Source organism: Haematobia irritans, chromosome 1 (assembly GCF_050003625.1).
Source record: "Haematobia irritans isolate KBUSLIRL chromosome 1, ASM5000362v1, whole genome shotgun sequence".
NCBI classification, from domain to species: domain Eukaryota; kingdom Metazoa; phylum Arthropoda; class Insecta; order Diptera; family Muscidae; genus Haematobia; species Haematobia irritans.
In genome coordinates, this window is record NC_134397.1 from 264,169,222 (window position 1) to 264,187,154 (window position 17,933).

At 29.2% G+C, this 17,933-nt stretch overlaps 1 protein-coding gene across 1 annotated transcript in view; it reads right to left on the bottom strand.

The window, feature by feature from the left end:
* CAH7 (Carbonic anhydrase 7) overlaps positions 1-9,498 on the bottom strand; it is a 71,027-nt gene extending 61,529 nt beyond the window's left edge. The window contains exon 1 of the mRNA XM_075292235.1: positions 8,908-9,498. Coding sequence (XP_075148350.1) covers positions 8,908-8,938 — 31 coding nt within the window. The 5' untranslated portion in view covers positions 8,939-9,498. The remainder of the gene's footprint in view (positions 1-8,907) is intronic.
* Between the last annotated feature and the right edge of the window lie 8,435 nt (positions 9,499-17,933).

A 17,933-nucleotide genomic window follows, 5' to 3' on the forward strand; every position in this document is an offset into this window, starting at 1 on the left:
CTATATAATCTATAATCTACAATGAAAAAGATATTATCGTGAAGCCAAAGATTTCATGTCCATACGAATGCGAATTTTGCTTACCACAGAAGACACATTTCTCAGATATAACGTTTTTTTTTTTCTTATCCAAAAATGGATAAACTCTTATCCAAAAATGGATAAACTTTAAGCGAGGTCGTATATCACTCCACGACAGCAGTCGACTGTATGGCCAAAATGAGCCAAATCCCACAAAAGTCGTCCGCGGACAAAGCACTTCCAAGGTAATGATTGCTTGTTTTTTCGAAAATTTTGGACATATCGTAATCGTACTACTACAACAACGCAGAACAGTCACTTATGAATGGTACACAAACATTTTTTTGCCAGTTGTCTTCTGAGAAATCAGGAAAACCTAGCCCGTCCGGTTCAACCCTTGACTCTATTGAATCATAACGGTCTATTCCCTGGTTTGTCACAGTATTCCAAGATAATATATCCATTGTCATTTGTCTACCACAATAGATAGAAAAGTTTGTTATGACTATTTCTGATCGATGGTAACGACTCAATCACTTTTCACATAAGAAATCTAAATAGTAGATAGGGACAGTAGGAATCCAGTATATAGGTAGGAACCCTACGGGAAATTGGTGAAATCTCTATTACAGGATTGGCAGCGATGCTCTAGATTATCGCATTAAAGCATTATATTTATATTTCTGACCAACGATAACAATCTAATCCCCTTAAAACTCCCTAACCTAAATAGTAGATAGTAACATTAGCAATCACCGTTGCCACAGTTGGTAGAATTCTACCGGAAATACCACAAATTTTGCAAAATATTTTTCTCATACTAAATTATCTATACATAAAAAAGTTGGCCAAATTTTCTATAGAAATAAAATGTTGACACAATTTTCTATAAAAACAAGTAAGGAAAGTCTAATGTCGGGCGGGGCCGACTATATTATACCCTGCACCACTTTGTAGATCTAAATTTTCGATACCATATCACATCCGTCAAATGTGTTGCGGCTATATAAAGGTTTGTCCCAAATACATACATTTAAATATCACTCGATTTCGACAGAATTTGATAGACTTTTACAAAATCTATAGACTCAAAATTTAAGTTGGCTAATGCACTAGGGTGGAACAGTGGCGATTTAACAAGGATAATGTTGGTATTTCGACCATTTTTGTCGAAATCAGAAAAACATATATATGGGAGCTATATCTAAATCTGAACCGATTTCAATCAAATTTGGCACACATGACTATACTACCAATTGTACTCCTTGTGCAAAATTTGAAGCTAATCGGGATAAAACTCTGGCTTCTGGGTCCATATAAGTGCATATCGGGCGAAAGATATATATGGGAGCTATATCTAAATCTGAATCGATTTCAACTAAATTTGGCACGCATAGCTACAATGCTAAATCTACTCCCTGTGCAAAATTTCAACCAAATTGGGCCAAAACTCTGGCTTCTAGGACCATATTAGTTCATATCGGGCGAAAAATATATATGGGAGCTATATCTAAATCTGAACCGATTTCAATCAAATTCTGCACACTTGATTATACGACTAAGTGTTATGTTTGTACAAAATTTCAAGCAAATCGGTATAAAACTCTGGCTGCTTTGTCCATATTAGTGCATATCGGGCGAAAGATATATATGGGAGCTATATCTAAATGTGAACCGATTTCTTCCAAAATCAATAGGGTTCTATTCTGACTCATATTAGGAACATGTGCCAAATTTGAAGTCGATTGGACTTAAATTGCGACCTAGACTTTGATCACAAAAATGTGTTCACAGACGGACGGACGGACGGACGGACAGACGGACAGACGGACAGACGGACATGGTTATATCGACTCAGGGACCCACCTTGAACATTATTGCCAAAGACACCATGTGTTTATCTCGTCTCCTTCTGGGTGTTACAAACATATGCACTAACTTATAATACCCCGTTCCACAGTGTGGCGCAGGGTATAATAAAACTTTGACACAATTTTCCATAGAAATAAATTTTTGACAAAATTTACTATAGAAATAACATTTTGACAAAATTTTCTCTAGAAATAAAGTTAAATAAATTTTGTACAAAAATGAAATTTTGACTGAATTTCCTATAGAAATAAAATTTTGAAAAAATTTTCTATGGAGATAAAATTTTGAAAAAATTTTCTATGGAGATAAAAATTTGACAAAATTTTCTATAGAAATAAAATTTTAAATATTTTCTATAGAAATACAAATTTTGACCAAATTTTCTATAGAAATAAATTTTTGACAAAATTTTTTATAAAAATAAAATTTTGACACAATAAAACGTTGACAAAATTTTCTATAGTAATAAAATGTTCACATTAGCCTCTATAGAAATAAAAATTTTACCAAATTGTCTATAGAAATAACATTTTTACAACATTTTCTATAGAAATAAAATTTTGACAAAATTTTCTATAGAAATAAAATTTTTACAAAATTTTCTATAGAAATAGAATTTTGACAAAATTTGCTACAGAAATAAAATTTTGACAACATTTTCTACAGAAATAACGTTTTGAAAAAAAAAATATATGGAGATAAAAATTTGACAAAATTGTCTATAGAAATAACATTTTAACAAGATTTTCTATAGTAATAAAATTTTCACAATAGTCGCTATAGAAATAAAATTTTTACAAAATTTTCTGTAGAAATAATATTTTGACAGGATTTTCTATAGTAATTTTCACAATAGTCTATATATAAATAAAAATTTGACCAAATTGTCTATAGAAATAAAATTTTGACAAACTTTTCTATAAAAAATTTGACAAAATTTGCTACAGACATAAAATTTTGATAACATTTTCTACAGAAATAACATTTTGAAAAAAATTATATAAATACAAATACATATTTGACAAAATCTTCCATAGAAATAAAATTTTGACAAAATTTTCTTTAGAAATATAACTTTGACAAAATTTTCTATAGAAGAAAATGTTGACAAATTTTCTATTGAAAAAGATTTTGACAAAAAGTTCATTAAAAACAATTTTAACAAAATTTTCTATAGAAAGAAAATTTTGCAAATTTAGATTTTTTATTTTGTAAATTTTATAAGTTTTTCTCGAAATTTTGGTAGATTATTTTTGGCTCGATGTAGATGTGACAGAAGGAATCTGGTATAAAGTAGGAATGGACAATAGGAATTTATCTATCTTCGAATATAATAAACGAATGTCAAATGGACACAATTATAAAATATATTATATATTATACAATTATATAATAAATTATATATATATATTATAAATTACAAGCTATTCAAATAAATTAAATTACGTTAAATGAGGTAAGTTGGAATGGCTATAATTAGATGGAATTAGGAACTAGATCGAGCTCATAAAATCCATTTTAGTTTTTCCTATAAACTCTTTAAAGGAAATCATTGGCGTAAAATAAATCATTAAATGATAATGCTTATATGTAAAACAATTTATTGACAGTTTATCGAATGAATTTATATGGTAAAAGTAGGCTTGAAGTTTTCTTTAGCTTTTTTGCATACGGGGGTAAATCTATGACGATATAAATATTGCAAATCGAATTTGTCATAATAATTTAAAATGATTAAAATATTATAATTGATGTTATCCCTCAAAGATAAAATTACCATCAACATTTGTCTACCACAATAGTTAAAAACCAAAATATTTATGTCTATTTCTGATCGATGGTAATGACCCAATCACTTTCCCCATTACAATATTAGGTTTTAGATAAGAACAGTAGGAATTCAATATATAGTAGATGGGGTCAGTAGGAAGTAAGATAGGGACAATAGGAATTTATCAATCTTCGAATATAATAAACCAATGTCAAATGGCCATATTAAATTACAAACAATACAAATGAGCATGACATGCGAAAAGTTAGATTGGTTAAAATTAGAACTAGGAACTAGATCAAGCTCATAAAATTAATTTTAGATTTTCTGATAAACGGATATCATTTGCGCAAAATCAAACTAATTTCAAATCTTAACGACCTTCCACAAAAACATAAAATAAAACAGCCACCTAATATAATAGACGCCAAACAATTTTATATCCATGACGATATAAATATTGCAAATCGAAGTGTCATACTAATTTAAAATGCTCAAAATACCATAAACGATGTTACCCCCAAACAATAACCACATTTGCAATTGTTGGTTTTTTGTTTGAATCTGTTGATACACCTTTTACGTTTATCGCACATCTAATTACACTTATCGTTATTAGACACGATGAACGATTTTTATTTTTTGTTGATAAGGCATGTTAGCAACCATCATAAAATATTCAACAAGCATCAAAAAATTTCCATTCGACATTTCAGTAATGATTCGAAAAGATAATGCAAATCATTCATTTGGAATATTGACAGTTTTTCAATTTTCTTGAAATTTCAAATCGAAGTTATTCCATGGACAATAGTGGTCCATGGACAATATGTGTTTGTCCCAGGAGGAGTTTTTTTGAATGAGTCAAACTGTACAAAGTGTATATTTACCACATCAATGACAAACCCATGGTAAAGTGACCGATTCTTTCCATACGTTTCGACCAAAACTGGGACTGCTTCATATGGTTCTGGGATTGAATGTTAGGTTAGGTTAGGTGGCAGTCCGAAGAATCAGACTCACTTAGACTATTCAGTCCATTGTGAAACTACAGTGGTGAGCTTCTCTCTTATCACTGAGTGCTGCCCGATTCCATGTTAAGCTCAATGGCAAGGGACCTCCTTTTTTATAGCCGAGTCCGAACGGCGTTCCACATTGCAGTGAAACTACTTAGAGAAGCTTTGAAACACTCAGAAATGTCACCAGCATTATTGAGGTGGGATAATCCACCGCTGAAAAACTTTTTTGGTGTTCAGTCGAACCAGGAATCGAACCCACGCATGCTAACCATTGCACCACGGTGAGATTGAATGTTGAAATATATTGTGCCCATATGCAGGATTGTGTATCTATATACCTAACAGAAGTTATTTTATAGCGATGATGTTTAGTGAAATAGCGACCTCTTTCGAACACATTATTTAGGCCGTTGTTAAAGCGATGCTAAAATTAAATTATATTTAATGGACAATTTTATTTTTTAGTTTATTTTTAAAAATGTTCCCAGCCAAGTATGTCTCAGAATTGTTATGAAGTGAGCGTGGTTATAAATTTCGAACAATTCTCAAAAATACTAAGAATGAACTACATCATGAATAAGGCCACGATTTGATTCTAATATTTTTTCTTTGCCAAAAAAAAAATTGGAAGTTTATTTCTAATCTTGTCAAAATTTTATTTCTTGTCAAAATTTGACTTAACATTGACTTTATAGAAAAATTTGCCAACATTTTATTTCTATAGAAAATTTTGTTAAAATTTTATTTCTATAGAAAATGTTGTCAAAATTTTGTTTCTATAGAAAATTTTGTCAAAAATTTGTTAAAATTTTGTTAAAATCTTATTTCTATAGAAAATTTTGTCAAAATTTTATTTCTATAGAAAGTTTTGTCAAAATTTTATTTCTGTAGAAAATTTAGTCAAAATTTGACTTAACATTGAATTTATAGAAAAATTTGCCAAAATTTTATTTCTATAGAAAATTTTGTCAAAATTTTATTTCTATAGAAAGTTTTGTCAAAATTTTATTTCTATAGAAATTTTTTTCAAAAATTTTAAAATTTTATTTCTATAGCAAATTTTGTCAAAATTTTATTTCTAAGGAAAATATTTTCAAAGTTTTATTTTTCAAGAAAATTTTGTCAAAATTTTATTTCTATAGAAAATTTTGTCAAAATTTTGTTTCTATAGAAAATTTTGTCAAAATTTGACTTAACATTGAATTTATAGAAAATTTGCCAAAATTTTATTTCTATAGAAAATTTTGTCAAAATTTTATTTCTGTAGAAAATGTTGTCAAAATTTAGTTTCTATAGAAAATTTTGTCAAAATTTGACTTAACATTGACATTATAGAAAAAATTTGCCAAAATTTTATTTCTATAGAAAATTTTGTTAAAATTTTATTTCTATAGAAAATTTGTCAAAATTTTGTATCTATAGAAAATTTTGCCAAAATTTGAGTTAACATTGAATTTATAGAAAAATTGGCCAAAATTTTACTTCTATGGAAAATTTTGTCAAAATTTAGTTTCTATAGAAAATTTTGTCAAAAGTTAATTACTATAGAAAATTTTGTTAAAATTTTATTTCTGTAAAAAATTTTGTCAAAATTTTATTTCAACAGAAAATTTTGTCAAAATTTTATTTCTATAAAAAGTTCGCCAAAATTTTATTTGTACATAAAGTTTTGTCAAAATGTTTTTTCTATAGAAAATTTTGTCAACATTTTATTTCTATAGAAAATTTTGTCAAAATTTTATTTCGAAAGAAAATATTTTAAAGTGTTATATTTTTCAAGAAAATTATGTCCAAATTGTATTTCTAAAGAAAATATTTTCAAAGTTTTTTTTCAAGAAAATTTTGTCAAAATTTTAATTTCTACAAAAATTTGGTTAAAATTTTAATTTCTATAGAAAATTTTGTTAAAATTTTATTTCTATAGAAAATTTTGTCAAAATTTTGTTTCTATAGAAAATTTTGTCAAAATTTGACTTAACATTGAATTTATAGAAACAACTGCCAAAATTTTATTTCTATAGAAAATTTTGTCAAAATTTTGTTAAAATTTTATTTCTGTAAAAAATTTTGTCAAAATTTTATTCCAACAGAAAATTTTTATTTTTCCTCAAAAATTTATTTTTGCATAAAGTTTTGTCAAAATATTTTTTCTATAGAAAATTTTGTCAAAATTTTATTTCTATAGAAAATTTTGTCAACATTTTATTTCTATAGAAAATTTTGTCAAAATTTTATTTCTAAGGAAAATATTTTCAAAGTTTTATTTTTCAAGAAAATTTTGTCAAAATTTTATTTCTATAGAAAATGTTTTCAAAGTTTTATTTTTCAAGAAAATTTTGTCAAAATTTTATTTCTATAGAAAATTTTGTCAAAATTTTGTTTCTATAGAAAATTTTGTCAAAATTTGACTTAACATTGAATTTATAGAAAAATTTGACAAAATTTTATTTCTATAGAAAATTTTGTCAAAATTTTATTTCTGTAGAAAATTTTGTCAAAATTTAGTTTTTATAGAAAATTTTGTCAAAATTTGACTTAACATTGACATTATAGAAAAAATTTGCCAAAATTTTATTTCTATAGAAAAATTTGCAAAAATTTTATTTCTATAGAAAATTTTATTTCTATAGAAAATTTTGTCAAAATTTTATTTCTGTAGAAAATTTTGTCAAAATTTAGTTTCTATAGAAAATTTTGTCAAAATTTGACTTAACATTGACATTATAGAAAAAATTTGCCAAAATTTTATTTCTATAGAAAATTTTGTTAAAATTTTATTTCTATAGAAAATTTTGTCAAAATTTGAGTTAACATTGAATTTATAGAAAAATTTGCCAAAATTTTATTTCTATGGAAAATTTTGTCAAAATTTAGTTTCTATAGAAAATTTTGTCAAAATTTAGTTTCTATAGAAAATTTTGTTAAAATTTTATTTCTGTAAAAAATTTGGCCAAAATTTTATTTCAACAGAAAATTTTGTCAAAATTTTATTTCTAAAGAAAATATTTTCAAAGTTTTATTTTTCAAGAAAATTTTGTCAAAATTTTATTTCTAAAGAAAATATTTTCAAGGTTTTATTTTTCAAGAAAATTTTGTCAAAATTTTAATTTCTAAAGAAAATATTTTCAAAGTTTTATTTTTAAAGAAAATTTGTCAAAATCTTATTTCTAACAGGAATTTTTTCAAAATTTTGTTTCTATAGAAAAGTTTGCCAAATTTTAATTTCTATATAAACTTTTGTCAAAATTTTATTTCTGTAAAAAATTTTGTCAAAAATTTTTAATCAAGTATATGTTTCATTTCCCATTAATTTTGTGATTAATTCTATTATTTTCGTCATTGAAGAAATTCTAGGATCAATTAATTTTGTGACTGAATCCAAAAATACAGTGTAATGCCAAAATCTCAATACATGTTCATTATTTTAAAAGCGTTTCCTTTTTGTAGTACCAATGGACACTTCAGCATATACAAACATGATAATATAAGCGAATGTTAAACAATAGAGAATTTACGTATTTTCTTTGTCAAGGAGAATTGCACCTTTTTTCGTAAATCCGATTGTGGGTCTATTTGTATTAATAACGTTTTACTTATTGTTGTTGTTTTTTTTCTGAAAAAATATTAATACAATTAATTTATTAATCATAAAATTAATCGCACCACTAAATTTAATCTGTTGGTTTTGGAATTGCATTAATGTATTTTCAATTGAAGTTTGTAACTGGTTTTATCATCCCCAAATAAAAATTATTTGAATGAATTAATATGAAAACAGAAAATAATTTTCTTCTTTGTAAGGAGGGAAATCTACAAAGTAAACTTTTGGAAAATAGAATGTCGAATTTAATTGTATGCCCTATTGGTAAAACACTATATATTTAAATGCTTATAAAATCCAATATTTCATTAATTAAAATTAAAAATTTGTTATATATTGTGCGAGATTTCATAAGTTAATTTTTTAAATTTTCAATGAAATGTTTATTGTAATTATTAATACAGTATCAATAAGAATTAACCATACGCTCCATAGTACTAATTTTATTAAATAATTTCCAATGTTAATAACCACTTTTCAATTTTCTTTATAACTTTCTTATTTTCATGCTTCTTATAAATATTCCCTATAAATATATTTTTTAATAATAACTTTCTTTCATATTTGTAATTTTATTATCTAAATATAACTATAAATAATATTCTATATAATTAAATAATTACCAGTAATTATAAACACATATGTTGACAGCATATTGAGCTAATAGCAATACTAGTGTAGTTTTGCAAGAAAATGACTTTTTAAATTATCCTTTTGTGCACTAGGGCAAAATTGTTTTGCTCTTTTGTACAATTTTCAAATAAACAACTTTGGTATTGCTGTTCTATTTAACGTTAAATTATAATTTAAAAATTAAATGCACACCACACACGCGAATCGAATTGACAATAAACTTGACCCCGGAAAAAATGTTAAGGATGTTAAGCAAACATTCGGACACGAAATACTAAAAAAAACTCTGTAGCAATTTTAAAATAGCTATCAATTTTTTTTTAGATTTTTGCTTAAAGAATTTCCTTTTGGCGTAAAAATTGCTTCTTTAATTCATATCAAAAATGCATTTATTAAGCTTCTCGATTTATTACTGGGTTCACTATGGTCTCGTATTATACTGGGCACCGGTGCTTTGTGTCCCTGTATGTGTATGTGATTATTTCTTTTATTTTCAAAACTGTTTCGTTCAAAATCTGAACGATTACTGTTGAGCAGTTTTCATTTTCAACAGAAAATATCACCGCATACACCACCAGTCGGGTTGAGTTCAATTCACTTGAGTCGCGAGCCAACAAACACAACAACAGCGCCCAGCAGTAGCAGGCCACAGTGAAAACATCATCGTCGTGTGAGTACGACATCGTCCAACTATACGAGGTGATACCAGATATACAGTACAACAGAATATTTTCGTATTTTACAGAGAACATAGAATGGATGAAAGCAAATGTCTACGACTACAATGACGATTAAGACAACACCAATAATAACAACAAGTGGCAAACATATCAATGTAATCATAACATCCAGCTACACATTTCTTTATGTGGGAAAAATGCTAAGATACACACATACACATGAAGAAATACGAAAACATAACGGCTATATCATATGCCGGCATTATGGAAGTTTAATTGTATGGAATACTAATACTAATGCAAAAATACCCAAACACCCAGTCATCCATCAGCTAAACAAATAGCTGGCATAATAAGAAAAATAATAACAACAATTGTATCAATGAATGAATGAAAACTAAGAGATATGAATGAATCAATGAATCCGAAACAAAACACTACACACACACGCACACACCCGAAACTACTTACCTTAATCATTGGCACTAGCAAAACAAATCTATGTAAACCTCTTTGGTCTAGGCATAGACTCTCCCACACATTCACCTAAACGTTATAATGAAAATGTTTTTGTTGATTACTACTACCGTTACTCTCTGTTGCTCTATCTGTTTACAGTGTGGTGGGGTTTTATGTTTGATTGGGTAGCCTTAACATTTAATTGTCTGATCTGTTCTCCCCCCACAACAAACAGTTTACAAAAACAATTACAATGGCAAACGATTACAATTGGCCCGCCAAAACCAACAAAAAATGACTAGAAATATTATTAAGAGCAGGAAACATCCAATGTTTTCGTCAGTTAATATTAAATTATTTTTATTTTTGTTGATCGTTGGTGCTCGATTGATAGGTATGCGCTTTGTGGTTTTTGTTGAGTTAGCGAATAATGCCGGTAAAGTAAAAAGAAAATAAACACTTGGATGTCAATGTTTGACAGACAATGAATTGCAGTGGTGCACTGTTACGAATTAAATCGAAACAAATGCGCAGGTATGTACAAAATAGCTACGATAACAGGTGGGAATGCTAAATATTGCATGAATATCTTCTTGAATAACTTTTTGGTCTTTGGTTGGATAATATTTGATATGCTCATATTTCAAAATATAACGAGACAAGAAGGCTTCCACTTTATTTCCTCTAATGTTTACACTCAAAAATTCTATTAATTAATAATGAATAAATTTTTTAAATTTAGTTTAAAGTTTTTGAAATTAAGAAAACATTTTTACTTTTTTCACAATTGGATTTTAAAGTTCAATATTTTTGTTGATATAACGAAAAAAGAGAGAAGATAATAATTTAAATTTATTTAGGGCTAGATATCTTCCTAAAAAGTTTCTACTTTTTTTGGTTCACAATGAATAATGTAGCTTTCTCGAAATAAACCATAATAAACAGTTTACTTGGATCCAAAGATTTTGTCTTTTCTTAAGCATTTTGGTATTGATTCCGAGCCAATGATACGTCTTCTTTAAAGTAAAGAGATTTTTTATATTTTTAAATCTAGAATGAAGAAAATTAAAATCATTTATTTTCAGTTTATATTTGCGATATATTATTAAAGCTATTCAAGTACAAACAAATGCAGTCTCCAAATTAAAATAGTTTTCATTAATTAAACAAAAAAACATAGATGAAAAATCTTCAAAATAAATTTTAGCTTATATTTGAAGCGTTTTTATCTAATATATCCAATATAACAGGTTGGCTGATAAGTCCCCGGTCTGACACATAGATAGCGTCGCTAGTATTAAATGCATATTATTTTTATATAGTACCAACCTTCAAATGATTCGTGTCAAAATTTTACGTCTATAAGTCAATTAGTTTGTGAGATAGAGCGTCTTTTGTGAAGCAACTTTTGTTATTGTGAAAAAAAAAAATGGAAAAAAAGGAATTTCGTGTTTTGATAAAATACTGTTTTCTGAAGGGAAAAAATACGGTGGAAGCAAAAACTGGGCTTGATAATGAAGTTCCGGACTCTGCCCAGGGAAATCAACAATAATTGATTGGTATGCAAAATTCAAGCGTGGTGAAATGAACACGGAGGACGGTGAACGCAGTGGACGCCCGAAAGAGGTGGTTACCGACGAAAACATCAAAAAAATTCACAAAATGATTTTGAATGACCGTAAAATTAAGTTGATCGAGATAGCAGAGGCCTTAAAGATATCAAAGGAACGTGTTGGTCATATCATTCATCAATGTTTGGATATGCGGAAGCTCTGTGCAAAATGGGTGCCGCGCGAGCTCATATTTGACCAAAAACAACAACGTGTTGATGATTCTGAGCGGTGTTTGCAGCTGTTAAATCGTAATACACCCGAGTTTTTCCGTCGATATGTGACAATGGATGAAACGTGGCTCCATCACCACACTCCTGAGTCCAATCGACAGTCGGCTGAGTGGGCAGCGACCGGTGAACCGTCTCCGAAGCGTGGAAAGACTCATAAGCCCGCTGGCAAAGTAATGGCCTCTGTTTTTTTGGGATGCGCATGAAATAATTTTTATCGATTATCTTGAGACTGGAAACCCCATCAACAGTGACTATTATATGGCGTTATTGGAGCGTTTGAAGGTCGAAATCGCGGTAAAACGGCCCCATATGAAGAAGAAAAAAGTGTTGTTCCACCAAGACAACGCACCGTGCCACAAGTCATTGAGAACGATGGCAAAAATTCATGAATTGGGCTTCGAATTGCTTCCCACCGTATTCTCCAGATCTGGCCCCAGCGACTTTTTCTTGTTCTCAGACCTCAAAGGGATGCTCGCAGGGAAAAAATTTGGCTGCAATGAAGAGGTGATCGCCGAAACTGAGGCCTATTTTGAGGCAAAACCGAAGGAGTACTACCAAAATGGTATCAAAAAATTGATATATTGATATATGATCGTTATAATCGTTGTATCGCTCTTGAAGGGAACTATGTTGAATAATAAAAACGAATTTTGACAAAAAAAAGTGTTTTTCTTTGTTAGACCGGGGAGTTATCAGCCAACCTGTTATCTGTTAATTTTAAGACGACTGTTTCTTCAAATCAAAAATGATTTTCTTTACTTTAAAGAAAATTTTCAAAAAAAGAAATACCTCTTTAACGGAGGGACGCAAATTTCCAAGATGCACGTCCTAAATTTAAAAAAAAAAAAACACAAATTTTTGAAGTAAATATTATGAATTTTTTTTTAATTAAAATTTCATTATTATATAAAGAAAATTGTCCTTATTTTTGTGTAATTGACTTTCATATTAGATCGATATTGTTTTCCTTGAACCCTTAATTTAATGTAGCATGCTCATAATAAATTCTGGGCTATTTTTTTATATTTTTATTATATATATATATTTATTTTATTTTGCAAAGAGAATCATTAGTTTTACTACAGAAATGATCCAATCAAGTGTATTTGTTCAATGCAGACAAATGCAGCCCATACTCGAAAACAAGTGTATTTGGATCCAACGATTTTGAACCTCTCTTAAGGATTGTGATTTTGTCTCCTAACCCAAGGTGAAGCTGCTTTAAAATACAGACATATTGAATAATCCAATTAATAATACCCACTTTAAAAACAAACAAAGGTTCAATACTTCAAAACGGCTGCAGAATTTTCAAAATATTTTTTTGCTTGTCTTTGGTGTTTTTTCAACATCCCATTTAGTTTAAAGATAATTTCCTTCAATCAAAAATGTTTAGGCATAAAAACAGAAATTTTAAACTTTATTTTTACTCAAATTTCTTTATTTCAAAGAAAGAAAATTTCTATGCAATATAACACTGAGGTATTTTCTGCCATACCTATATATGCCCAAAGAAAGAGCTTTTTCCTCCGGAATGCAATTTTAGACAAACGAAATTCCCAATTCTTATAAATGCTTAAATGTAGAGAAAATAAACCCGAATTCATGATAACCAATTCGGCGATTATATCTAATCTTTTCAATTTGCTGTTTAAAAAAAAAAAAAAACAATGTTAGCATCAAAATAAAATTTTGCTTGTCTAAAATTCCGTTTCTCAAAAAAGCAAATCCTTCTCTTCGACATTTAGTATGGTTATCCTATGTGGAACATAACTTGAGCTATCTACAGAAACAAACTTACTCATATTGTATTGGATTTGGCGTTATCTGGTCTACACACTAATAGAAAAAATTACGTTACATAGTCGTGAACGGATGGTGACAAAATGAAACGGAAACGTTCACAAAAAATCAAAACAGAATATTCACAATTTCGTCCACGGACGTTCGCGATTTCATGAGTGGCATTCGTTTTTCTTTGGCCATGAAAAGTCTTAAAATAATCGTTAGACGTTATTATGGCAACTCCCTCGGTGGTGCAATGTGCTAAAGGTTGAATTACACACCATGCGTCAATCCGTGCGTTGATGGAAGGGTTGATTTTTTTTCTGTTTGCGGCAGACTATTCGGGCTTTTGATTTCAAAGAGAAATTTCAACTCTTCAATCATCGGACGCATTGAACGCATGGTATGTAATTCGACCTTAAGGCGACTGTTAACGCGTGTGGTGCAGAAAACACAGGTTCGAGTCACGGTAGCGGAAATCTTTTTTTTTTAAGTAACAAAAAAACACAAACACGGCATAAAATTTGTATCATCATATTCCTTAAATTTGGAAACCTTCGGCAATTTTAATTGCAAGTTGAGCAAACTTCAATTTTGAAATATTGTATCGATTTTATTTTCACTAAAACTTATTTCTTACCAATAAATTGCAATTGCTTTTAGCTTTAATGAGCCACTGTTATTCTCATTCGTTATATATGCTGGTAAAGTTTATTTGGTGTGTGTACAAAACAGATAACATAACATGGTTGGGAGAGCCACTATAAACATACACACACACACATACATACACATTTCATTAATATTGCTGGTATATTCGCACAATAGCAATGAAAATAAAAGAGAGACGAAATTCTTAATCAATGGCTTGTGTTATGTTTGTCTGTATTTGTGTTTATAGTCACTACACTCACCTACAAAACATCACCTAAGTAATATCAATTTACTTACAATAACAATTTAAAGCAAACATTGACATATGGTTTACTCCTGCGTATAATCAATAAAATTGTTCATACGCACCTTGTACCATCAATTATACACAGGCAACACATTCTCTCATGTAAGTAAGGTGGATGACAGACTTACACTATTAACCCCCATTTTCATGAAGCTCCGTTAGTGCTGCGTTAGCTAACGAACTTTTAAACCGTGATATCTACATATCTGTCATCTTGCGTATATATTCCATATGCAAGTTAGAAACTTAACTGTTGAAAATTTTTCAGTTAAAGTTAACCGGAGAAAAGATAATTCCATTTTTCTTTCTGTTAACTGGCAATTAAAGCCTAACGGAGCTACATGAAAATGGCCGTAAGAGCGTACATATTTGACAAAACAAAATGTTGGACTTTTTTTAATTATTAATAAATATGTAAAGTTGGAAATAGTTATATTCTATATTTACCAATCGATTTTGACGTCCTTGGTCCTAAAGTTTTTAAAAGTCCAAATATCAAGCAATCATTTATTTTAGATTGCTTGTTTTGGGTTTTATTTGACGAAAGAAAATAACGTTTACATAAAAATTGTCATTTCAAATATGGATACTAAAATCTTTTTATGCCAAAAAATGACTTGTATATTTTTTAGCAAAAAAAAAATGCTGTTGTTTTTTGATTTCAGCTTAAAACTATGCATTGACTAAACTACAAGTGTAGCTTAACCAACAGAGGAAAAGAATGTTTGTCAAAATTATTTGGGCAAAGCCCTATAGACTGCAAGATGGTTGGATGGACGCACGTTTCGGAATTACCACATTCCTCATCAGCATCCTCTACTTGCAGCAAAACTATCAACCAATTATCAGAATAAATTCAGGCAGTTCATTAAACCCAACAATGAACCACACTTGAACCTTCCAAAAAAAATGTTTTGCATGATAGCCGGCTTATGCCGAAATAAATTCGTACAAACATATCTCTTTTCCTATGCCACTGCCAAATCATCGATTTGAGTGCAGTTGGCTGGGTTTATTTTGAGCGTGCTTCCTCTTTTTTTCATTCCTTTTGTTTTGGTATTGTTGGTTTTGTTCTTTATGTATTGTTGTTGTTTTTTGATTTCAGCTTAAAACTAGAGGTGTCCACGTGAGTAGTATTTTACTCACGCTCACGCACACTCACGATGGAAAAGTCTTACTCACGCACACTCACGCACGATATTGTTTGGTAGGACTCACGCTCACGCACACTCACGAAGAGAAAATGTGTACTCACGCACACTCACGCACGAAAATGTCGTGACTCACGAAAATACCGTGACTCACGAAAAATATCGTGACTCACGAAAAATGTCGTGACTCACGAACAATTTTTTGAGTAATTTACCTTAGCGACGTGACTGAAAACACGAGCATTATTAAAATCGAGAGCGTTATTACACTCTTAACATCCCAGGTGTCACTAAAATTGTGAATGAATTTAAGTCTTAAGCGTTTTATGTCGGTGAGCGGGATTATTTTCGTGAGCGTAAATCTTTACTCACGCACACTCACGAAGATAATATTTTCGTGACTCACGCTCACGCACGACATTTTGGTATGTTAATCACGCTCACGCACACTCACGCCGTTGCCATGAGCGTGACTCACGGCTCACGCGTGAGCCACGAAAATTTTCGTGAGTCACGACAATTTCGTGTCACGTGCACACCTCTACTTAAAACCATGCATTGATTAAACTACAAGTGTAGCTTAACCAACAAAAAAAATAGAATTTGGTTGGAAGTCATGTGGAAGTAGACAAAATATATATGTTTTATTTCAGTACATTGACTGTCATTGTGTTAAGTTTAAGTTTATTTCAGGCTGACTTATGACATTTTGTTTGAGAGACGGTTGTATACAGAAGTTATAGGCATATTTACGCCGAATTGAAAAAAAAATAATAATAATAATAATAAACGAAATTTCATGACAAAGAAAAATTATTATTATTATTATATAGAAAATTGTGTCAATATTTTATTTCTATAGAAAGTTATGGCAAAATTTATTTCAAAATAATTTTTTTACAAAATTTTCTACCTATACAAAATGCTTGTATAATTTTGTATCTATACTAAATTTTTTTAAAGTTGATTTCTTTACAAAATTTTGGCAAAATTTTATTTCTATAGAATATATTGTTAAAATTTTATTTCTATAGAATTTTTTGTCAAAATTTTATTTCTACAGAAAATTTTGTGAAAATTTAATTTCTATAGAAAATTTTGAAAAAAAAAACGATTTGACGAAAATGGACCAAAATCAACCAAATACCATTTGGTCCGACCATCGGACCAAATTTAAAAATTAATAATTTTTTGTACCAATTTTGATCCGATCGGACCAAAATGGCAACCCTGAATAACACTGAAAATATAAACGACAATGGGAATGACTTCATATAAATTAGGCTTGGCAGCGAATGGATTAATACTCTCATTTTAAAAGATTTTTTATCTACACACAAAAAACACAATAACATTTGTCGAAGAGTACAATAAATATCCATACACCTGGCAACACAAACCCGTATTAATATAAAAATGCATAACATTGACGAACAGTGTTCTCTTTTCATAACATACCGCATACAGTTACTCGTAAATATAACTGATGAGTCTTTCACTATCTTTCTCAAAACTATGGCAGCTGTCATGTATTGTCTAAATAAATGTATTTGTGACAAACGAACATGCATATATGTGTGTAAGTATGTGTTCTCTGTTCATATTTGTTGCATTATTTGTTAATTTGTCAATTAAAGTTTTTGTGTGTTCAGTTTTTTTTTTTTGGATGGTTTAAATTGGAGTACACCTTAAATTCTTTTGTCGTTGTCAGCGTTAGCTACTGCATTGTAGTTTCTAGCATTCTCATAGCTAGCGGTTGTTGTTGTAGCTTTTGTGACATTACTAACATTGTAATAATTAATTAATCTCTTTTTTTGTAATTGACAATGCCGCATTCAGAGTCAATGTCATTTAAATTTGACATTGCTTTCGTTGATGATGATGGTGGTGTTGGTGGTAGTATAGCTTGCTGCTGGGACCATAGTTGACCGGCCCAACGTTAATGAGTTTGAGATTCTAAACGTGACTTTTTCTATTTTACTTCATTTGTTTGGTAAATTTAATATAAAGCGTATATATAAACATGGGAAGTGCATATTAATATGCATTTACAAATGGGGTATATAAGAACTTCAACTTTCTTTGATTATCCGCATTGCGTAACAAAAACACTAAATTTAATTTTCTATTCCCTGGA